Source organism: Bos javanicus, chromosome 23 (genome assembly GCF_032452875.1).
Source record: "Bos javanicus breed banteng chromosome 23, ARS-OSU_banteng_1.0, whole genome shotgun sequence".
NCBI lineage: Eukaryota > Metazoa > Chordata > Mammalia > Artiodactyla > Bovidae > Bos > Bos javanicus.
Window position 1 is genome coordinate 16,708,407 of NC_083890.1, and position 23,355 is coordinate 16,731,761.

General features: G+C 54.0%; 3 protein-coding genes across 7 annotated transcripts in view; 2 read left to right on the top strand and 1 right to left on the bottom strand.

Moving 5' to 3' along the window:
- Nucleotides 1-947: 947 nt before the first annotated feature.
- MRPL2 (mitochondrial ribosomal protein L2) lies at nucleotides 948-5,901 on the bottom strand. 2 transcript variants are annotated; one of them, XM_061398247.1, is made up of 7 exons: nucleotides 5,816-5,901; nucleotides 3,199-3,367; nucleotides 2,307-2,448; nucleotides 2,082-2,197; nucleotides 1,896-2,006; nucleotides 1,545-1,618; nucleotides 948-1,201 (listed from the first exon to the last, which is right to left on the bottom strand). In XM_061398247.1, the coding sequence occupies exons 2-7, from the start codon at nucleotides 3,326-3,328 to the stop codon at nucleotides 989-991; spliced, it is 786 nt and encodes a 261-aa protein (XP_061254231.1). In that variant the 5' UTR covers nucleotides 3,329-3,367; nucleotides 5,816-5,901; the 3' UTR covers nucleotides 948-988. The 2 variants fall into 2 exon arrangements, with proteins under 2 accessions (XP_061254231.1, XP_061254230.1); XM_061398246.1 differs by lacking the exon at nucleotides 5,816-5,901 and adding an exon at nucleotides 4,974-5,177.
- On the top strand, nucleotides 5,299-19,589 carry KLC4 (kinesin light chain 4). 4 transcript variants are annotated; one of them, XM_061398230.1, is made up of 16 exons: nucleotides 5,299-5,396; nucleotides 6,981-7,262; nucleotides 8,230-8,460; nucleotides 10,022-10,103; nucleotides 11,161-11,371; nucleotides 11,807-11,894; nucleotides 15,006-15,107; nucleotides 15,348-15,521; nucleotides 15,835-15,934; nucleotides 16,140-16,192; nucleotides 16,372-16,442; nucleotides 16,624-16,732; nucleotides 17,321-17,461; nucleotides 17,726-17,841; nucleotides 18,168-18,231; nucleotides 19,119-19,589. In XM_061398230.1, exons 2-16 carry the CDS (start codon nucleotides 7,005-7,007, stop codon nucleotides 19,167-19,169), a joined length of 1,851 nt encoding a protein of 616 aa, XP_061254214.1. In that variant the 5' UTR covers nucleotides 5,299-5,396; nucleotides 6,981-7,004; the 3' UTR covers nucleotides 19,170-19,589. The 4 variants fall into 4 exon arrangements, with proteins under 4 accessions (XP_061254214.1, XP_061254215.1, XP_061254216.1 ...); XM_061398231.1 differs by having other exon boundaries at nucleotides 5,335-5,396; nucleotides 6,205-7,262; XM_061398232.1 differs by having other exon boundaries at nucleotides 5,380-5,396; nucleotides 6,290-7,262.
- A 1,217-nt stretch (nucleotides 19,590-20,806) lies between these two features.
- PTK7 (protein tyrosine kinase 7 (inactive)) overlaps nucleotides 20,807-23,355 on the top strand; it is a 64,359-nt gene continuing 61,810 nt past the window's right edge. The window contains exon 1 of the mRNA XM_061398227.1: nucleotides 20,807-21,079. Within this exon, the coding sequence (XP_061254211.1) occupies nucleotides 21,001-21,079 (79 nt within the window). The 5' untranslated portion in view covers nucleotides 20,807-21,000. The remainder of the gene's footprint in view (nucleotides 21,080-23,355) is intronic.

The following is a 23,355-nucleotide window of genomic DNA, read 5'->3' on the forward strand; positions in this document are numbered from 1 at the left end:
GAGAACTGATGGGTGAGAGGCGCGCGGTTTCGGGGGACCAGGATGGAAGGCCGAAGAAGCCAGGGGCGCGCGGCAAGGTCCGGGGGTAGGGGGCTAGGCCAAAGAAACCAGGATTCCAAGGCGCAGCGGGATGGGGGACTCGAAGCCTGGGGGTGGGGGGCTGGGGGTGAGTGGGCGGAAGGAAACCCGGGCTCGGAGCGGGGAGGGGGGGGGGGCGCCGCGGCGGGGCTCGGGCCACCTCAGAAGTCGATGGGGGTCCCAACGCGAGGCGTGTCCTTCGCCGAGCTAGGAACGCGGCACAGACGATGGCGGCGGCGCTGGCAGAGATTTGGGCTCCGCCTGGGCCCCCCGAAGGGGTCGAGGCGGAGAGGCGGGAGGGGGCGTGTCTCCGCAGGCCTGGAGGCCGCAGGGGGCGTGGCGCGCGGGCCCGAGCCCCCGGGGGCCCTGGCGGCCGTCAGCGCCCCACCCGCGCGCAGGTCCGCGGCCTCCTGGGCCCGAAAGGGCGGGGCCCGTCCCCCACCCGCCCGCCTCTGGGAGCCCGGCCACCCGCCTGCCCCGAGCCGCCGCTCATTTCCGCCGAGCAGGGCGGAACACTGGGGGCCCCTGGGGAGCGCCGGGGCGGAGCCGCCGGTGCCACCTCGGCGACTCACGGCGCCTCCTCTCCGGCGCCGCCCTTTCCTCTTCCTTTTGGTCCCCCTCCTTCTGCCACCGGAAGTACCTGCCCCTCTAACCAAAGTCAGAACTGGAGACGACTTTGGAGGTCATTTACTCCCTCTCCGTGACATATAGTGGGATTGAGGCCAGGGGGCGGCTGGAAGTGAGACGGGGGGCCGGCCCCAGTCCTCGCCCTATATTTTCCTTTCTCCTCCCCCAACGGTTGTTCACTTCCGTCCCCTCCAACACCTGTCCAGTAATGTACCATCCTCCCCAGAAAAACCAGAAACGTTAAAAAAAAAAATAGGGGCCATTTTATTAGAGTCCAGGAATATCAGTTTTGGGCAGCAGCTGAGGGCAGCTTCACGTAACTCTTCATGGGGGGCAGCGGCCGGATCTTTCGGCCTGCCCAGCCCCCCTTGCGGTGCCATCGCCCACTGTTCGGCCTCTTTCCCAGCCAGCGGTTCCGCCCAGCCTTGCCGATGACCCGTTTGTTGTGGTCAACGTTGGAGACTCGGCCCACTGTGGCTGTGCACGTCTCCAGCACCTGATGCAGAGAGCAGATGGAGGGGAATGCACCATGCGGGGAAAGAACCTGACACGTTGAGGGTAGGGACTCTGGGGAACTTCTCAAACTCAAGGAGAGAAAGGGAGAAAATACGGGAAAAGTACAACATAACTGAACCCGAATGCAGGTCCTACAGTAGTTGAGAATGAAAGGCACTGCTCCCTACTGCCAGCCCGACAAGGCACACCTGGTCACATGGCAAAAAGGACAGACCTAGCTCCAGGCACTTCCCAACATAAAACACCTGGGAGCTATCCTGGACAGGTAAGGTACATTCCAAAAAATTCCTCCTGTACTGACCCCTCCCACCCCCACCACGCACCTGCATCTGCCTCTTAGAGGGCAGCTGGATAATGGCTGTCCCGTTCACCTTCCGTAGCAGCACGCCACAGGTCCCTGGGGAAGGGAAGAAACAGCTGCGACCCTCCACAAAGCAGGAGGTGGGAGCCACCACCCCACACACTGCCCTTGCTTTCCCTTGGAGGAGTAGAAACAGTGAAGCAGGAGGCATATGTGGTTTTAGGTCAAAAACACAACCACCTCTTCAGCCTTGTTTTCCCTCTTTTTCTCTGCCAGTGGACGAGATGTGGGCCCATGGGTTCAGAGAGCTGCAACCTCAAGTACCCCCTGGCCTTTCAAACTGTAAGATCCCAATAAGTTCCTTTCTTCATACCGGCAGCTCGGATATACTGGGCCCCGCGGCCTGGCTCACTCTCCACATTGTTGATGAGGGTCCCCACTGGCAAGGCCCCAAGAGGATGGGCGTCCCCTTCCCGAGCAGCAACTAAAAGACAGAATTTCGTCAGCACCAGCACCCTTGAGCCTCTCAGCCCACACACATCTGGTGGCCATCACTCACCTGCCATTCGGCCTATGTGGTCAGAGTTCAGGATTGTGTCTCCAGCCTTCATGTTTTCTGTGGCAATGATCCAGCGTTTCCGGTTGCCCCCAGCAACCAGAGCTATGTCTGCTGACCTGTGCAGAGTGAGGGACAGGTAAGCAAACCACCTAGGCAGCCTCACATCTCCTGAAAAGCCACAGAGCAGTCAGCCAGCCACACCACCACTTCACATCCCAAACTTGCCTACAGGGATCATAGCGGACAACTATGACCTTCTCCTCAAAGGGTCCTGGCTTGGATTCCTGCTCGGGCCGGAACCGCAGAAAGTCAATCATTCGATAACGCTGCTTGTGGCCCCCGCCAATACCATGCACCTGGATACGGCCTGTGGTCAGGATAGCACAGGATCATGACCAGGTCAGATGAGTCAGTTCCCAACACTGGGAACAGACACATCCTAGGCAGAGGGCAGTGCTTTCCCAACATTACAACACAAGCAGAAAATGATTAAAATTTGCATAGCACAATGGGGTAAGTGGGAGTGAACACCCACGTGGAACCTCGTAAAAACACAATTACAGGGGGTGCTTCCCTGCTGGCTCAGTGGTAAAGAAGCTGCCTGCCAATGCAGGAGACAGGAGTTTGATCTCTGGTCTGGGAAGATGCCACATGCTATGGGGCAACTAAGCCTGTGTGCCACAACTATTGAGCCTGTGCTCTAGTGCCTGGGAACTGCCACTACTGAGCCCACATGCTTCAACTACTGAAGCTGGAGCGCCCTAGAGCCCGTGCTCCACAAGAAAAGCCAAGTGGCCCCAGCTTGCCACAAGCAGAGAAAAATCCTGAGCAGCAACAAAGATCCAGTACAGCCAAAAATACTTTTTGAAGGGTGTGCAGGAAAATGTCATGGAACTTCCTGAGTATGTCCAGTTTTCTTCCATTACCTACCTTTAGGAGCACCGGCTCTTTATGTTGTTTTCTATTCTATTCTCTCACTCTTACACACATACTACATGCAGGAGGAGTCCAATAAATGCTTTTTAACTACATTCCTCTGCCTGTATCAAAATACAGGCCAAGGGTCCTACCATGTTTTTGCTCTTTACTGCTGAAATCTTCTTGCCCTTGTTCTTACCTGTGTGGTTTCGGCCCCCAGACTTCCTCATCTTTACTGGCATAGTGGTATACTTCGTACGACTCTTCCAGGACACAAACTTAGCACTAAGGGCCACAGAGGTAAGGAGTGGGCGGCTGGGAAGCAACATCGACGCAGAGGGCAGCTGAAGGAGGACATTGTTTGTCACCTAGAAATAAACAGAAATCTTTTTCACTTGAAAGCTAATTGAAGGAGAAGCCTCAGAGAGCCAAGGGAGAGGGCACAAAGTTTAGCTTGTGGCTTCCTTCCTCCTGGAAGCGTCCCAGACCAGCTACCCCAAAACTCTACCCTTCACAAATACCAGTTCAGAATGCTTATCTAGGTGCATGTGTGTTGACCACCTCTCCTCATCTGATCCTCTCACCTCTGAAGTATTTCTTCAATGGAATGTTCTCCCCTTGGTGCATCTTCTTCCAAATTTGCCTCAAAACTCTCCTCTAAGAAACTTTTCCTTCCTTAAACAACTACCTTCTCCAGCGCTGGTTAATTCCTATATATCTATGTACCACCATCAGCACCAATGCCTTCTGCCCATTTTGCTGCATGTTTCTGAGAATTTTCCAAATATGAATGTAGGGGAGAGATCATTTATGTCTTGTTCCCTACTGTTTTCTCAGCATTTACACAGTAGGTTGGTTTGGTTTTGAATTTGAAGTACACATCTGCCAAACTCTACCATCAGTCTGAAAGGTCCAGAGAGGGTAAGACTAACTTTCCTGTAATCACTAGTTACCCAGGTCAACAAATTGGCACTTGCCATGGGTGCTTGCCATCTACCTCTACAAGGATTAAATCATGTGCTGCGGCAGTTGCTGACCTCCAACACCCCCTGACGGAGCTCAGGATGGAGAGCAGAAATGAGGCACCTGTGTTCCCAAAAACCTGGCATGACAGATCTTCAGATAATTAGATATTCTTGGAAGCTGATTTTTATGAGCCCAATTCTTTTATCTCTTATCTAGAAAAACACTAAAATTCTTCATGCTGACAACTGTTTCTCGTGACTAGCAGAAGCTTCACAAAACCAGCAGAAACATTTAAAAAAAAAAACCTGTGCTTGATTGCAGCCCACTCCCCCTTTACCAAAATCACATACATACTGTCCTTCCCTTCTGCCTCTCTGGAGCAGTTTCTCAGAGCTATCTGGGGTGTCATCTCCTGGGCTGCAGTCCTCACATTTCCCCAAATAAAACAACTCTCATGACATGCATTTTTTTAAGTCGACACCCTTGGGAACTTTGTGATATCTTCATGTTAGTCTCCAATTCTCGGTTATCTTGACCTTAATTCCATAATCTCAGCAGTAACTCATCCTTAATGGTTATAATAATGGTTAAGAGTCCCGGCTCTGAAACCAGACTGCCTAGCTCCAATGGTTGGTGTATGACCTTGAACTACTGATGTATTCTCATATATAAACTGGGACTGATAATAACTGTAAATGGTTAAAAGGGATTCACTTATTTAAAACGTTTATTATGCTTGGCTTATAAGAAGACAATAAATGTAAGTTACTGAAACTTGTGCTTTTGTCTACAAATCACTTCACCTCCAATATCTCGTTTGAGGACTCCAGTGACCCTGTGAGATAGCAACACTTAGGAAGGAGAAAGCTGAGGCTGAGCGTGACTTATTAAAGGTCACGGGCCGATGTGACTCCTAATCAGACTCTCATCTCCCACCTCGATTCTCCTGGAGGCCCCTCTCCGGCAGCCGGAGTGGAAACAACTACATTCCCGGGTAAGATGGATTACCTGGGCGGCCGGGAGCAGGCTTGGGCCGGGGACGGCGGCAATCCGGGGGGTCAGGCTCAGTGAGCCAAGAGCGCGGGTCACTACCCGCAGGGCCATGAGTTTGGCCAGATTCGGGCGTGCTCAGGACGCCACCATCACCTTTAGCCTGGCCGCCTGGCGCTGCTGGATGACGCTAACAGGTCCCCCGTGCCGTCGCCCCAACATGACGTAAAAAGAGGCGGGCCGAGAACCCGACACAAAGCAAGACACACACCTCCTTTCCTTCCTGAGCATAGTATAGCCAATCCCGGAGCGACTCTTGGGTCGCGTGACTAAGGAACAGGTCCCGCCCCTCGGAGCCGTCAAAACAATTGCCTCGAGCGGCAGCCATGATAGATTTAAAGGGGCAGTACCGGCAGGAGCGGCAGCCAGACCAGACTGCGGGTGAGTCTTTGAGGGTACCTCTGGGGCTGAGAGTTGAGGTCCCGCTACCTCTTTGCTGCATTCCCGGAGAGATGAACAAATGAGCCCCTCGGACTGAACTCACAGAACTCCAGACTCAAAAACTCCGCCCCCCGCGATTCTTCCCGCCCCTCGGCATCCAGACAGACGGACAGACGGCCTGCCCCGCCCCCTGTCTACCGACTGACTCAGAAACCTCGGGATTGTCAGGCCCCAGGTCTTTGCCCGCGGCGTGGACCTCGGTCGCCCACCCGCATCTTCTGCCGGCCCATTTCTCTCTATCCCCACCCTGGGCCTCAGGGCAGGTCGACAGCCTGGGACACTTCTCCACCGCAGTCCCAGGCCCGGGAGATCAACTCCCAGCACCGCGTTTCCCTGCTATTCCGCAGCTGCTCACGGACCTGCCATTTTCCCCTGCATCATCGGGCTTCTGGGAGTCACCCTAAGGTGACTCCTTTCAGAGTCTGTTAGTATGTGGTCATAATAGCACAAAGCCATAGAAGTGACTGGGCTAGGAGTGACCAGGTCTTCCTTCTCACCCGTTCCCAGACACGCCCCTTGCCGCAGGTCTCAGATTAAATCTCACTCCCTTCTTGGGAGAAAATAGCTCCCCAGGCTTGGAGTGGGAGGTTGGCTTGGGGAAGGAGGAGGGACGTTGGTCGTCTTTGAAGACCTGTAGGCAAGGGAGGGAGGGCGCTTGTCCTGGGTGGGGCTCCATGCCAGGTCCTCTGGGTGGCTGTGAAGTGGTGAGGGAAGGGGTGGGAACGCTGGACTTCTGGACTTTGGGCAGGGCAGATCCTTCTGGGTCCCTGGCTGCTTGAACAGAGTTTCTTCCGGGCTCCTGCCTGAACGCCACAACCAAGGGCTCTATACAGGTAAGAAGACTTCAAAGATGAGAAGCAAGGCCCTTTTGAGGAAGTAGGAAGACAGCCTGGAAGAAACAGAGCTGACCAGGCATGGAGATGCTGGGCTTAGCCCCGCGGGTGACTCAGCCTGAACACCTTGAGACTCTAGGCCCCTCTCATCTGGGTCCTGCAGCTCCTCTCTTTTTCGTCTCCCTCGCTGTCTTGATTTAACTTTGAAACTTATTCCTTCCCCTTTTTGGAAAACACTGCAGTATTTTCTGCATACCTTCTGCCTGCTTTAACTCCATTGCCTTTGCAGCTCTATCAGACACCCTCCGTGTTGTCTATGGTGCTGTCTCTCCTGATTCATTTTCCTAACCCAAACTCTCTCTTCTCCAGGTCCTTTGTTGTTGTTTTTAATTGTGTTAATTCTAAATCCTGCTGCTACTTCTCTGCACCTTTGTTCTTTCTACAGTTTTTCTTCTTTCAAGTCAATTCCTTTCCCTCTGTCTTTCCCACAACCTTAGCTTTGTGTCTAGTGTTGTTACAGGCTGTCTGCTCACTGGCCACTCTCCCTCCAATTAAACTTCAGGGTCCCGCTACCCCCACCCCTGCTATGGTCTCTTGTCCCTTCACTTGGATCCCTACCACCCTCTAATCAAGGCGCACAGCCACTCTTTCCTAATCTTTATCCCAGCTGAGCTCTGTTATTTCTCTGTAGCCCAGGCAAGGTCCCCCGGCCAGGATGTCAGGCCTGGTGTTGGGACAGCGGGATGAGCCTGCAGGGCACCGGCTCAGCCAGGAGGAGATCCTGGGGAGCACCCGTCTGGTGAGCCAGGGGCTGGAAGCTCTCCACAGTGAACACCAGGCTGTGCTGCAAAGCCTCTCCCAGACCATCGAGTGTCTGCAGCAGGGTGGCCATGAAGAAGGCCTGGTACATGAGAAGGCCCGGCAGCTGCGCCGTTCCATGGAAAACATAGAGCTGGGGCTGAGTGAGGCCCAGGTGAGCAGGAGGAGGTGGTGCCAAGTGGCCCTGGGTAGATGGAGGAGCAGTTTTCTGATTGGAGCTTTCGGGTTGTTTGGGATCCTCTTGTCCTAGCCGCTTGGATTCATTCACCCAATAAATATGTATTAAGTTTCTACCACGTGCCAGACACTACTGTCCAGATACATCACTGAATAAGAACAACCATAAATCTTGGCCATCTTGGAGCTTACATTCTAGCTGGGAGAGGCAGGCTTTAGACAAATAAATAAATGATTCAGTATGCCAGAGTGATAATCGTTAAGGACAAAAGGATAAAAATCAAGCAAGGAAGGGGGTTGGGGTGTACGGGGAGAGGATGCAGTTTTAGATAGGGTGGCCAATAGGAGCCTCACTGAAAAGGTGTCATTTGAGCAAAGAATTGAAGATGAAGGAACGAGTCACACAATAAATGGGGGAAGAACATCCGAAGCACCGTGCAAAGGCCCCGACCTGGAGCCTTACCGGTGAGTTCAGTGAAAGGCCCGCGTGGCTGCTGGACTGTGAATACGGGGAAGCAAAATAGAAAATGAAGTTGAAGAGGCAGTTGGGGTGGGGACAGATCACGTGGAACTGTAGGCCATCATAAGGACTCGACTTTACTGTGAGTGAGATGGAAGCTATTGGAATGTGTTGACCAGAGGAGTAACGTGGTCTAACGTTTTGAAAAGATTGTCATCTGGCTGCAGGGTTGAGAACAGACTCTAGGGGAACAGGGGCAGAAACAAGGAGACCAGTGAGGAGGCAATTACCGTAATCCAACTGGGAATTGATAGTGGCTTGGCCCAGGCTAGCCCTGGAAGTGGTGAGAAATTTGATTCAGGGTATGTTTGGAAGGTAGACTCATCACTACCCCACCCTACCTCCGGGTCTTGCCGGCTCCCCTCCCGCCTACCCCTCAACTCTCCTAGCCGGAGCCCAGCGCTCACAGGATGTGCCCACCTAGGTGATGCTGGCTTTGGCCAACCACCTGAGCACAGTGGAGTCGGAGAAACAGAAGCTGCGGGCACAGGTCCGGCGGCTCTGCCAGGAGAACCAGTGGCTCCGGGACGAGCTGGCCGGCACCCAGCAGCGGCTCCAGCGCAGCGAACAGGCCGTGGCTCAGCTGGAGGAAGAGAAGAAGCACCTGGAGTTCCTGGGGCAGCTGCGGCAGTACGACGAGGATGGGCACGCTGCGGTGAGCATGCGCAGGACAGCTGGGCGTCACCACACGCACAGGGCCGTGGCTGCGTCATCCTCTCGAGGACCAGCAGCCCTGCCCGATCTGCCCCGACCTGGCAGGATTCAGGTCCTGACCCCAGCTCCAGAGGACGGCAAGGGATAAGCCAGTCACTCGTTCAGTCAAAATTTGATTAAATGACTGCTAGTGTCAGGCGCACTCTGCTGGGGTGCAACAGTGAACAGGATAAAGTTCCTGCTCCCATAATAATAGATTTTTGGCATTTGGACAGTTCCAATTTAGAATCCTAAGCGCTGTAGGTAGGGAAAACACAGCCCAGTCGAGCAAGTCCTAAAATTTGCTCTCGAAATGTATGGAATTTAACCTTCACGCAGCAGGCATTTATATTTCTCTGTGCCTTAGGCAAGGCAAGATATGTGTCAGATCTGAGAAGCTACAAAACAGTTCCTGCCTTCTCGAGCTTATAATGTAGCTGTAGGAACAAGGCTTACGTGTGAGAACATGTATGTGACAACCCAAAGCAGCCAGTGCCCTGTGCTGAAGGAGAGGTTCAGGCAGTGTGGGAGGAGTCCCAAGGAGATAGGTTCGTAGGGGCCGGGATGGATTGAAAGATTCACAGAGGAGGCGGGGTAAAGGGATGGGTAAGATTTAGGTTGGATTATTTTATTTAACTGGATTAGGAATTGGGGTGGATTTTGATGGTCTATGAGGGAGAAGGGGGAGCTCTCTAGACCAGGTGTGTGTGTGTGTGTGTGTGTGTGTGTGTGTGTGTGTGTGTGTGTGTGAGTGAGTGAGTCGTAAGGCACCAGGGCTGGAAAGGTGGCCTGACCCAGGGACAGAGGGATGATTTGACAGTGGGTCACCCTGGTGAAGCTGGGCAGGAGAGTTGGAAGTGTTTGTACAAGGCTACAGTGCTTGTTGGGGTGAAGCGTTTTTGCCTGGTATGATAGCAGGTTGACAGAACTGGGCATTACGTCCAGAACAAGTGGTGGCAGATGGTGGACGCTAGGCAGAGCTAGACACTCTGGGTACGAGTCAATAAGATAGGACACACCCCTGCCCTCAGGGGAGACCGGACAGACATGTAATCAGCGTAAACACATGGGGATCAATGCAGAACTATAATTACCAGAGTCGAGGGAGAGAGAGATGGCGGGTGAGGGTACTTAGGAAGGAAACTCTCTGGATATGAAGGAACGGAAAGTCATGAGATTTTGGCTGAAGCGTCTCTTTGGAGTTTTTTGTTGTTGTTGTTTTGTTTTTGGCTGCACTGCATGGCTTGAGGATTTTAGTTCCCCAACCGGGGATCAACCTGTGCCCCTTCCAGCGGAAACTTAGAGTCTTAATCACTGGACTATCAGAGAAACCCCCATCTTTGTTTTTTTATGAACACGAGAGGCCTAGGCTTGGCAGAACAGATGCTGGCCTTCCCAGGGGCAGGGACAGCGACAGGGAATTTGTCCTAGACCCCACCTGTCAATGATGTCACGGTTTAGAGGGGGCTTGAAGAGGCTACCAGGGCTATCTCATCTCAGACATGCTGCTGCTTCCCTTCCAGGAGGAGAAGGAAGGTGATGCCTCCAAGGATTCCCTGGATGACCTCTTCCCCAACGAGGAGGAAGAGGACCCCAGCAATGGCTGTGAGTCTGCCTCTGGAGTTGGAGGGTGAAGTGGGGGCAGCAATGGGGCTGGTGAACACAGGATGCTCACCATCCAGGAATGGCTTATGCACTGCCTCTGGAGATGGGCTAGGGACCAGTACTTTGATTCCCTCAGCTTCCCCCTTATTCGTCAACATTTATTAAGCATGTAGCCCATGCCAGGCACTGTGCCAGGCCCCAGGGAGTCCAAGATGAGAACGACATGAGTCTTGCCGGTAAGGAGCTCACTCAAGGCTGGGAGAGTGCCCCTGGAGTGAAGAGCATGAGCTCCTCACGGGAAAAGACCAGGTCTTTCTTACCTTTGTATCCCTGGTGCCAGCCTTCCTCAGGATTTCTGAGTAGTTGTTTTTTTTTTAATTGCGCTGGGTCTTTGTCCTTGTGCGCCGGCTTTCCCTAGTTGTGGCCAGTCAGGGCTGCTCTTCATTGCAGCACTTGGACTTCTCGTTGCAGTGGCTGCTCTTGCTGCGGGGCACAGGCTTTAGGCACATGGTCTTCAGTGGTTGCAGCACTCGGGCTTTAGAGTCAGGGCTCAGTTGTTGTGGGGCATGGACTTAGTTTCCCTGTGGCATGTGGAATCTCCCCAGACCAGGGACTGAACACGTGTCCCCTGCACTGGCAGCCAGATTCTCATCCACTGTACCACCAGGGAAGTCCATTGAGTAGTTTGTTGAATGAATGAATGAGTGAGTGAACAAATGGGATTGTGATGGGCACAGAGGCAAAGAGGTGAGCAGAGCAGTAGCAGTTGAGGGACTTCCCTAGTGGTCCAGTGGCTAGGACTCTGAGCTTTCACTGCTGTGGGCCCAGGTTTGATCCCTGGCTGGGGAACTAAGATCCTGCAAGCTGTGGTGGAGCCAATAAAATTTTAAGAAAAGAAAAGAGTAGCAAATTGAGGCAGGTCTCTTGGCTGGCAGGGAGCCTGGTGGGGGTTGGTAACAGGCAGGGAGAATGACCTTAATGGGGAGGGGCAGGCGGACAGTGGAGGGAGAGCTGGTGTCATCTGAGGGAGTCTCTGTCGTCTTCTGCGATGGGGTAGTGTCCCGTGGCCAGGGCGCCCAGCACAGTGGCTATGAGATCCCGGCGAGGCTGCGGACACTGCACAACCTGGTGATCCAGTACGCAGCCCAGGGTCGCTATGAGGTGGCTGTGCCACTCTGCAAGCAGGCGCTGGAGGACCTGGAGCGCACGTCTGGCCGCGGCCACCCCGACGTGGCCACCATGCTCAACATCCTGGCTCTGGTGTATCGGTGAGTGCTGCGTCCTCTCAGGAGCCTGCCTCCAGGCATCGTTCCACCTTGACCCGCCTCTGGCTCTCATTCCTCCTCTCCACAGGGCACCTCTTCTCCCCCCCACCAGGGGGCTTCCTTGTCTCATGCTTTTACACCTGAGCCCTTGACCTCAGAATCCTCACCCCTCGGGCTTTTGGCTTCTCCTGTCTCTCCTCTGGGGAGGGTCTTTTTCTCTGTCTCTGTCTCTTGCGTCCTGTGCCTTTGGCCTCCTCCGGGCATGGCCATTCTCTGGGGGTGGGGTGAACCCCTCTCACTGCTCCCACCAGGCTTCCTGTCTCCTCATGGCGGGGCTAGCCCCTAAATGTACCTTAGCTGTCCCGAAGGGAAGGAAGTACGGAGATGGCTCAGCGGCAGAGTTTGGGCTAACCCCTTGTCACTTCTGTGCTCTTACAGGGACCAGAATAAGTACAAGGAAGCTGCGCTCCTGCTCAATGATGCCCTCAGCATCCGGGAGAGCACCCTGGGCCGGGACCACCCCGCTGTCAGTACTCCTTGCCCTCCTTGCCCTGTGCTTCCTCCGCTTGTCCCTCTGCTGCCCTCAGCCCACTCCCCGGGGGTCTCAGGAGCGAGGCGTGGGGACTCTTTTCTCCTACTGTCCACTCATCGCAGTGGTTCTCAGCTCTCTCAGACCCAATATCTTCTTTTTAAAAAAAATTTTAATGGCAAAATAATTGCTTTCCAGTGTTGTGTTAGTTTCTGCTGTACAAAGGCATGAATCAGCCATATGTATACATATATCCCCCTTCCTCTTGAGCCTCCTTCCCACCCCTTTAGGTCATCACAGAATACACAACTGAGTTCCCTGTGATGACTCCCTCTTATAATGAATATTTTCCTGAAATTTAACTCATATAATGTAACCTACCTACCTGTATAATTTCCTCAAAAGTTGAATGATACTCTATTAATATGAGAGAAACAAACTAAAATATAATAAGATATATAATACTTTACAGTAAAGCAAAAATATAGTAACAGTTGTGTTGAGTACAGCAATGTTAGAAGACACAGTAGTCTGATATACAATGAATGAAAAAATTTAGATATGAAAGTCGCTCAGTCGTGTCCAACTCTTTGTGACCCCATGGCCTATGCAGTCCATGGGATTCTCCAGGCCAGAATACTGGAGTGGGTAGCCTTTCCCTTCTCCTGGGGATCTTCCCAACCCAGGGATCGAACCCAGGTCTCCTGCATTGCAGACAGATTCTTTACCAGCTGAGCCACAAGGGAAGCCCTTTAGATGTAGAAGAAGTAAAACTAGTAAGTCTTTTATGTAAAAGTATGTACTAGGAATGCAAAGTCAAGTGGGCCTTAGGAAGCATCACTGTGAACAAAGCTATTGGAGGTGATGAAATTCCAGTTGAGCTATTTCAAATTCTAAAAGATGATGCTGTTAAAGTGCTGCACTCAATATGCCAGCACATTTGGAAAACTCAACAGTGGCCACAGGACTGGAAAAGGTCAGTTTTCATTTCCAATCCCAAAGAAAGGCAATGTCAAAGAATGTTCAGAGTACTGCATAACTGCTCTCATCTTACAGGCTAGCAAACTAATGCTCAAAATTCTCCAAGCCAGGCTTCAACAGTACCTGAACTGAGAACTTCTAGATGTTCAAGCTGGATTTAGAAAAGGCAGAGGAACCAGAAATCAAATTACCAACATCCATTGGATCATAGAAAAAGCAAGAGAGTTCCAGAAAAACATCCACTTTATTAACTATGCCAAAGCTTTTGACTGTGTGGATCACAACAAACTGTGGAAAATTCTTCAAGAGATGAGAAAACCAGACCACCTTACCTGCCTCCTGAGAAATCTGTATGCAGGTCAAGAAGCAACAGTTAGAACCAGACATGGAACAATGGACTGGTTCCAAATTGGGAAAGGAGTACATCAAGGCTGTATATTGTCACCCTGCTTATTTAACTTCTATGCAGAGTACATCATACAAAATGCTGGGCTGGATGAAGCACAAGCTGAAATCAAAAGATTGCTGGGAGAAATATCAATAACTTCAGATAGCAGATGACACCACCCTTATGGCAGAAAGCGAAGAACTAAAGAGCCTCTTGAAAGTGAAAGAGGAGAGTGAAAAAGCTGGGTTAAAACTCAACATTCAAAAAACGATGATCATGGCATCTGGTCCCATCACTTCATGGCAAATAGATGGGAAAACAATGGAAACAGTGAGAGACTTTATTTTCTTGGACTGCAAAATCACTGAAGATGGTGACTGCAGCCGCGAAATTAAAAGATGCTTGCTCCTTGGAAGAAAAGCTATGACCAACCTAGACAGCATATTAAAAAATAGACATTACTTTGCCAACAAAGGTCCGTCTAGTCAAAGCTATGGTTTTTCCAGTGGTCATGTATGGATGTGAGAGTTGGAATATAAAGAAAACTGAGTGCTGAGGAATTGATGCTTTTGAACTGTGGTGTTGGAGAAGACTCTTGAAAGTCCCATGGACTGCAAGGAGATTCAGCCAGTCCATCCTAAGGGAAATCAGTCCTGAATATTCACTGAAAGGACTGATGCTAAAGCTGAAACTCCAATACTTTGGCCACCTTATGAGAAGAACTGACTCATTGGAAAAGACCCTGATGCTGGGAAAGATTGAAGGCAAGAGAAGAAGGGGATGACAGAGGATGAGATGGTTGGATGGCATCACCGACTCGATAGACGTGAGTTTGAGCAAGCTCTGGGAGTTGGTGATGGACAAGGAAGTCTGGCGTGCTGCAGTCCATGGGGTCACAAAGAGTCGGACACGACTGAGCAACTGAACTGAACTGAGCTGATGTACTAGGAAAAGGACAGAGTAGGAGTTCCCTGGTGATCCAGCGGTTAGGACTCCGTGCTTTCACTGCCAAGGGCCTGGGTTCAATCCTTGTTCAGGGAACTAAGATCACACAAGCTGCATGGTGCAGCCAAAGTAGTAGTAATAGTAGTATCAACAATAAATAAATTTTTTAAAGTTAAAAATGACATAGCAGAAACATTGGCATATATAAGATTAAAATCCAGTGTTGGATTAAGTAATAATAGACCAGGTTTCTTTGTGACAAGAGAAAGAGAAATGACTTTAAATAGGGTCAGCATGTAAAACAAACGCTAGGTGTGTCAAAGGGAAGAAGACGAGACATAAGGTATTTTTGAAAATGAGCTGGCTGGAAAAGAATTCCTTGTGTTATGACATGTGATAGGGAAGGATGATGTGTCTCAGGAAGCATAACTCCTGTCTTGATATCCCACCAAGTGTCAAAGCTTATATTTAGTGTTTGAGTGTCTGGCAGGGCAATCAAAAGCTGCCTGAGCTGTCCTGTGCAGGCACCACATCTGTAGCATACTTGATCCCCCAAAGGTATTAGTGCCCACAGAGTTTATGGCAACCAAAGGAAACCCCGCCTCCAGAAATGTCTAAAAATCTCCTTTGAGAGTGAGACCACCCCCGTGGGGAATCTCAGAGCCTTGGGGGTCAGCACTTCCCGCCCCCCACTCACCTGTGGCTCGGGTGGCAGAGTCGATTTGCGAGCTGGGCAGCATGGGGCCTTGCTGTTCCAGGGCCTTTGTCTGATGGGGACAGGCCTGTCTTCCTAGGTGGCGGCCACACTCAACAACCTGGCTGTGCTCTATGGGAAGAGGGGCAAATATAAGGAGGCGGAGCCGCTGTGCCAGCGGGCACTGGAGATTCGAGAAAAGGTGCCTGTGCCCTTCGCCTGACCTTCCCTGTTGCGGTGACCCCTCCTCCCCCGTCTCTCTTCTGATCTACCCTTTTCCCTTCACTTTTTGACTCACCCTCCATCTTTCCCTGTTCCCTGTTCCTTCATTCCCTACCCCCTGCTCCCTGTGTGGGCGCGCGCGCATGCACACACACACACACACACACACACACACACACTCATAGTCACAACCATCTGTGTCTCCTTTGCACCACTCCAGGTCCTGGGTACCAACCACCCGGATGTGGCAAAGCAGCTAAACAACCTGGCCCTGTTGTGCCAAAACCAGGGCAAGTACGAGGCTGTGGAACGCTATTACCGGCGGGCACTGGCCATCTATGAGGGGCAGCTGGGGCCGGACAACCCTAACGTGGCCCGGACCAAGAACAACCTGGTAAGGGAGGGAGGGGCAGACGCAGTAGGAGGAGGGGAGGGGTGCAGTCTGGTACACGGCCTCATCGCCTTTGTGCCCAGCTCGGGGGCTGCCTGTGGGTACTGAGGGGTCTGGTCCCTTCCTGTGGGAAGGCAGAAGTTCAGTAGCCTCTCAGGAGTGGAGTGGGAACACCCTGGACCCTGCAGCTGGACAAGGAGGGGCTGAGGAAGATCTCTGGGGAAAGTCATAAAGAGACCAAGAAGTGGAAATGCCAGGCCTGGCTGAGACTTCGTCTCCACCTTTTGTTCCTGTGTTTTTGCCTTCCCGCCCCCAGGCTTCCTGTTACCTGAAACAAGGCAAATATGCTGAAGCTGAGACTCTCTACAAGGAGATCCTGACGCGTGCCCATGTGCAGGAGTTTGGCTCTGTGGATGGTGAGTGGTGAGGGCCTGGGTGGGGCGCTGCAGGGAGGAAAGGAAATGCAGACCAAAGGTTGGTGGGGGGAGGGTTGACCACAGTGGTTCCAGGGGGAGCCAGACCCCTGTAGTCCCATGCTATTGGCCTCTGGGTCCTGGATCCCTGCTTAGTGTCCAGCTCTGTTCTCTAACCTCGCCACCCCATCCCGTGTATCACCCCCAGATGACCACAAGCCCATCTGGATGCATGCAGAGGAGCGGGAGGAAATGAGCAAAGTGAGTTAGGGGCCCAGGCTGGGGAGGCGGGGACTTTCGGGGCCTCTGACTTATTACTGCACCAGCCCTAGCTGCATGGCGCCTTCCCACACCCAGCCTGTACCCCAGCCCTGTGCCAGCTTGTATCCCAGCATCTCTGTACATTCACCTCTGGCTTTCCCTCCCGCTCTGTCCTGCAGATCCGGCACCGTGAGGGCAGCACACCCTATGCTGAGTATGGAGGCTGGTACAAGGCCTGCAAAGTGAGCAGGTGAGAAGCCGGCATGGGCTGGGCGTGTGGGCTTCACGCCCTCTATTGGCCCCAGATCCCCCCTCCTGGCCCTTCCCCTGCTTCCCGGGGACCTTCCCTCAGCCTTGGCTCTACTTCCTCTCTCTCCTGCTTGTTTCCTGAGTCCATCTTCTCTTCCTTCCCTGGTCACCCCTTGCCGCAGCCCCACAGTGAACACGACCTTGAGAAACCTGGGAGCTCTGTACAGGCGCCAGGGAAAGCTGGAGGCAGCTGAGACCCTGGAGGAATGTGCCCTGCGCTCCCGGAAACAGGTCAGGGACCAGGAGGGGAAGGAGGCCCAGAGGTGGGGCCCTGGGGACAGGAGCGGGGACCAATGAGGCTGCGTGTGAGTCTCTGAAGAGTAAGAGGACAGGCTGAGGGGGAAGACCGGAGAAGCTGGTGAGACGCTCCTGTGGTTGTGGTTGTTTTTAAGTGTGTTCTTACCCCTCACCTGCCCTTTGTGGTTAGGACTCCAAGTTCAAGGTTCACTTCACTAAATGGAACTATTAACAGGGAAAGACCGCCTTTTGACAACGTGAAGAATCTTGTGAGGAGGGGCATGGGCGCCGTGGGTGAAGGGACTGCAGTTGAGGGAAGCTCTGAATCAAGAGTTTCTCAAATCACAGGTCTTGACTCACTGGGTCCTGAAATCAATTCATTGTGGGCCTTGGCTAAAGATAGATGTGTGTCTCTAACACATTGCAAATAGAAAAGGTGAGTGTCTCCTTTCCAGTATGTGTGTAATCAGAAGTCGCAAGGGAAACTCTTTCCTTTGTTGTGGCTGGTAGTGAGAAAAAGTTTAAAGTCCCACCCTGAGGAGTTCAAAAGTGGGAAGTCCCAGTTCCTTCCTTTCCTTCCAGGGCACTGACCCAATCAGCCAGACCAAGGTGGCCGAGCTGCTTGGGGAGGGTGACAGTGGAAGGACCTCCCAGGAGGGCCTGGGGGGCAGCGTGAAATTCGAGGGAGGTGAAGATGCCTCGGTGGCGGTGGAGTGGTCAGGGGTAAGTCTGATCATCGCCCCTTGAACTCTCCTGCTTCTCCTGCTGGTGGTGACGACAGGCTCTGAGCCCACAGGATAGGAGGGCACCTTGTCCTCATCCCAGTCCAGTTAGCCTATCCCTCGCGGGGGCCTCTCTGCAAGCCAGCTGTTGACAAGGCTGGGCTTCTGGGGAAGGGGCAGGTGTCCGGAATCAAAGGCAGGAATAGACTCAGAGCTCAATCTCCCTGGGATCCCTTAGCCTCTGTTCCCCATCCCTCTCTGCCAGGATGGCAGTGGGGCGCTGCAGAGGAGCGGCTCTCTGGGCAAGATCCGAGATGTGCTTCGTAGAAGCAGCGAACTCCTGGTGAGGAAGCTCCAGGGGTCCGAGCCCCGGCCTTCCAGGTACGCACTGAGACTGAGATACGGCAAAGTAGGCAGGGCTCTGGAGAAGTGTCTTGGGAAAGAAACAGGGAGGAGGTCAGTAGGATGGCCATGGAGAGAGGGTGGGAAAAATAGTGCCCCAGTGCGGGGACAATACCTAAGCAGATGCTGGTGACTGAGGAAGACTAGTGTGTGTGTGTGTGTGTGTGTGTGTGTGTGTGTTGGGTGGGGAGGTCAGATGGTGAGGAGGCAATGACATGAGTATGTGTGGTGGTGCCCAAGTGTCCCAAGCTTTAGGGTCACCCATGGGAAGAGAAGAGGCCTCAGTTCTTTCTTTTCCTTTGTAGCAGCAACATGAAGCGTGCAGCCTCCTTGAACTATCTGAACCAACCCAGTGCAGCGCCCCTCCAGGTGAGAGCAGTGCTCATTCAGTGCACTGTGGGTGAGAAAGAAGGGACAAACCCAGTGGGAAGGGGGGGAGTCACCTGGGATGAAATCTCTGTCAGGGGATTGGAGGTGGGCAGATAGGAATCAGGCAGACAACTTGTTGGGGGTGGTGACCCCCAAGGGACACTTTTGGGCCAGAGATAGCAGAAATAAATTAATCAGGAGGGGAACAGGAATTGATGTTCTCTTAACGGGTACTTTAGAATTATGAATAATTAAGGAATGATTTGGGGCTTCAGTGGTAAAGAATCCACCTGCAATTCCGGAGCCACAGGAAATGTGGGTTCGATCCTTGGGTCAGGAAGGTCCCCTGGAGGAGGAAATGGCAAGCCACTCCAGTATTCTTGCCTGGAAAATTCCATGGACAGAGGAGCCCTGGTAGGCTACAGTCCAGGGGGTTGCAAAGAGTCAGACACAACTGAACGACTGAGCATGCACGCACACGGGGAATGATTCGGGAACACTAATTCTCTCCCCCTATAGCCACCATACTCCTCACCCTGCAGAGTCAGCAGTAGATGAGAAGGGAAAAGGGGAAAAAAAAAAGTATTACCTCATCTCCATTTGAGAAAACACAGCAATGATATTTTAATGGGAAATGACCACCTGTATCAGCACATTCAAAGTATATCCCCGTATTCATGTGGTTCTTCCAGGTATATTCTCCACCAGATCTTGGCCTTCTGGGAAGTCCTAGCAAAGGCAGCACAAGTCCTAGAGCTTGAGGTTGAGGTTCCAGTTTCCATCCTGGGTCCTGAGAGAGACCGTAGCCGTGAGATGGACAGACTCCAGGGGACAGTCTTTGGGAAGCTGGGGTCTGTGGGCTGATGGCTTGGTGGTGTCTGTTTCAGGTCTCCCGGGGCCTCAGTGCCAGCAGTATGGACCTCTCTTCACGTAGCTGACATTCAACTCACGCCCCACGTCTGCTGGGTCCCCCCACAGCCCTCACAGCATTCCCTGTTGCTCCTGGCTCTTCCAGCCCCAAGGTGGGACAGTGAAGGGGGAGCAGTTAACCAGAAGATTGCTGCTGCCCTTAGGGTCTCAGCCCCCTCCTCAGGAATCCCCTTCAGGAAGGACCCTCAGGACATCCTCCCCCCACCCTGTGGTCCTCTAGAGTAGCTAGCTCTACTACTGGGGCCCCCAAAGTGGGTAACAAGCAGGTACGCATCTCTGAGATGCAGCCTGCTGCTGGCTTTTCTGTCAGAGGGCTTGGGGCTGGCCAGCCAACCTGCCTTGCCCTGGCCTCTCTTGTTCCCTCTGCTGCCTCACTTCAGGTCCATGTATTTCACTTTTCTTAAATAAAAGAATCAGGTAACCACTGAGCCACTTGAGTCCTGATGGAGAGGGCAGGAAGCAAGGGTTGCGTCGGGGCCCTTCACAGAAGGGAGCAGGGTAGTGATGGATGGGGCAACAGGAGGAATGTTGCTTCTTGGGTCTCTCCTCTCTTCCTTACCCTGTTTGTATCCTCTCCAGCAGGGCCTGCAGGAAGGCATATGGGGGAAGGGGGAGGCCCACAACCCAAGGAGAAGGTGCTGTGGACTGGCTTGTCAGGGACATGTGGCGGCCATGTGGCAGGACCCTGGAGTCCTGGCGCCACTGCTCCCGGCCTGTGAGGCCCTCTGTGGCGGCCCCTCCTCCTCCCAGCTGCTTGGGGGAAGGGAGGTCTAAGAAGGCCTGGGGGGCCCTCCGGAGCCAGAGGGGGATGAGGCACTTACTATCCATCCCCTCTCAGCAGATCCTGGAGGCCCAGCAGCAGCTGGGGCCCATCTTCTAAAGCTTGACTCCTCCTGACCCGCCTCCTACACCCCTTGCTGCTTTCACAACAAAGAAAGAATGTGGGGGTGGTGGCGCTGGGGGGTGGGGGGTGCCTGGAACAAGGGCGGTACTGGGCCTCCCCACAGCTGGAGACTTGGCCATGCCTTGACATGGCCCAGACCGCTGGAGATGGACTTGGGATGAATTTGTCAGTTTAACAGCCTTCAGTCCGCCGTTCAGAGAGCCCAGTTTCTCTCTACCTTTGGGTTCCGATTGGTCCAGAGCCAAACCAGACCCTCATCATGCACTGGACCCCAGGCTACCTCTCTCCTGGGGCTCCACGGTAGCTCCAGTTTACCTTGCTTGGGGACACCAAGGACACCATTCTGTTCTAGATCTTCCTCCAGATATCAGGTTGCTGCAAAGTGAGCCAGAGCCCACCCTTTCCCCTCCCACCAGAGAATTTGGGGGAACTATTGGCCAGAGCCCTCAGGAAAGCCTAGAACCAACCATCTTCCCCAGGAGCCAAGGAATCACAAAAGTCCCTTTAGGTCCCCTGAGTGCCTGCACACGAGGTGGTAGGCGCAGCGTCCGCTCTCCGACCTCGCTCAGGTCCCCACACTCCCCCGGGTCTCCTCGACTCCATCCATTCTTCATCTCCAGACCCCTCCCCCAACTACGAGCTCCTCCCCACCACGGCGGGGAGGGGGCGTCGAGGGGGCGGGGCGCCGCGCGGCGCCCAGGCGAGGAGGGGGCGTCATGGGGCGGGGCTTGGCGGCGGCGGCGGCGCGCTAGGACTCGGAGGTACGGGGCGCGCGCGGCTCTAGCTCAGGACGCCCCGGGCTCGGGCTCGGGCTCCGGCTGTGGCTGCTGCAGCGGCGCCCGCGCTCCGGTGCGCTCGGCCTCCTGGGCCCGCAGGGGATCGCTGACCGCGAGCCCGCCGTGCTCCCGCGCGCTCCCTTCCCCGATCCCACCGCGATGGGAACCGCGCGCGGAGCCCCGAGCAGCCCCTGCCGGCTGCCTCTGCTCAGCGTCTTGCTGCTGCCGCTGCTGGGCGGTGAGTCCCGGCGAGCTGGGGAACCCCGGGAGCCCCGAGGGCCGAAGAGGGCACCGGGGAGGTGGGCTGGGGCGGGGCAGACACCGTGCGTGGGTCAGGGGCTCGCTGGGGTTGCGGGGAGAGGTCCTGGCCGCCGGGAGGTGGCGAAGCCCCCGCGCACTCGGCCGGGGCCCCTCTCGCCCCGCGCCCGCGAGGACGCGTCTCTAGCCTCCCCAGAGTTTTCCCGGCCTGAGCCGAGAGTTTGCTCGGGAACTGCCGGGAGTTGCCGACTTCCCGGGCTCCAGTGTCTCGTTTCTCTGCGGGAGAGAAACGACTACCTCCCAGTTAGGGGGTGCAGCGCGGTGGTTGGCGGTGGGGGAGGCGGGGTCTCCCTGGCAGGCTGAGCCTAGGTGAGGGAGGCCGGCCCGGGGTCGGATGCGGGACCGACCTGCGGTGCGCGGGGCGCACGGAGCTTTGTTACCTACGCCGGCCCGACGCTCCCGGCTTCCCTCCTCCAAGTTCCTGGGTCAGGCTGGATCCCGGACCGCCCCGATGGCGAGTGCGGAAGAAGGGGAAGAGTGAGGGGCCGTCCCATCTCCAGCTCCCTGGCCCGAGCCCTGAGCCCACTCCCGACCGGAGTCGGATCTAGGAGCTGAGAGTCCCGGGCTGTCGCGGTGACTAATGTGTGAAGGCCGCTGCCAAAATCGGGCATGGCCGGCCTGCAAAGGTGCGGACGGGGTTGGTTCTGTCTCTTTCCTGAATTCTCATTCTCTCTCTCCCCAGCAAGGAAAGAAACTTTCTTTCTACAGGCAGAAAGGCAAAAAAAGAGTTCATTCTGGCTTCTTGTAGGGCCTCAGGCTTTTGATGAGGGTGTGGCCGCGATCTCTAGGGCCGACTGGACCCGACCCGCTTCTCGCCCGTCCCCACCCCCGCCTTTATTTCCTGACTTGGTCACACCTGAGAGTCCTCACTGAGGTGTTGAAGTGCTTCGGAGCAAAGCGCCAAGCTACCCGCACACCCCCAAACACTCTGGACTGGAAGTATGCCTCCCCGCCCCGTCTCGTCCCCCCTTACAAAACCCAAAATCCTTGGCGATGATCCTCGCAGCAGCCCTCTCTGGGGAGACTGTGCCCAGGAGACCTGGTCCTAGCTTATCACTTTCCTCCTCCTTTGAAGAGTGGCCACTGGGAGGCTGGAGGTGGGGGGTGGGTGGGTAAAGAATTGCCTTTTCTGAGGTCTCCCTGGCCTGCCAGCTGTTGAGGGGGCTTAGTGTTGATGGACTTAACATCTCCCCCACCCCTGGTTGTAAAAGGAGAGGTAAGAACAAGTTCCCTGAGTTAGTAGGAGGTGTTCCCTGAGCCGTCCTGTGTTCCTTCTGCTGCCCTGTGTTCCTTCTGCCGTGTGGGGTGGTCATGCTCATGGCAGAACCCACATCTGCTCCCAGAGGAAGTCGGGAAGTTTTTGCACAACCAGTATGGGAGGGGGGCTGCCCAGCCATATGGGCTGGCAGCCGGAGCTCACAGGCTTCCTAGGTCTTCCTAGGCTGTTGGGGTTTCAGTGTGTGGGGTGCCAGATAGGGCTGCCTCCACTGCTGAAGTTTCTAGAGTTCTGGGGGAGATTCTGGTGGAGACAGGGCTCACATTCAACGAAAGCTAAATTCCTTCCGTGAGAAGACAACCCTGATGTTAATCAATGTTAATCCGCTGACTGGTGTTTAGCGGAGGGAAGGGTCCTGGTCGGGGGGCGGGGAGTTAGGGCAGGCTGCGGGCTGGGGACTGGAGGTCTGGAATCTCCTCTGGGGGTGGGGAGATGTCTTGTGCTCAACAAAGGAACATTTTAATGAGAGCCTTAAATCAATTCCACCAAATGTGTCTTGGTGTGGAACCTGCCCGTGTGTTGTAAACAGTTTCTGCCGAGGCTGAGGCGCCTGCTGTCTGTCTTCTGGTGAAACCCAGGGGGCTTAACCTACCCCTGGACAGCATGACTTCAGGGGGCAACGATTTTTTTAAAAATAGATTACAGTAGGTTTTTCTATCTCATTGTTAAATTGTGTAATTAGCTGGAGAGGTAGTGAGACCCCACTGTTAATAAAGTAAGAGTAAGGGACCTAGGTTGGCTAGGTTTGTGGATTAGGCCATTTTGAAGTTTGGGTAATTATGCTGTAAAGGGCTGAGGAGCTTTCTGAACTTTGAGATCCCCATTGTGATAAATATGGTGGAGGAGGAGGAGGAAAGGGCTTGATGTTTGAAACCTGGGCTTCTTCTCCCCACCATCGGAATGGTCGGTTGCGGTCATTA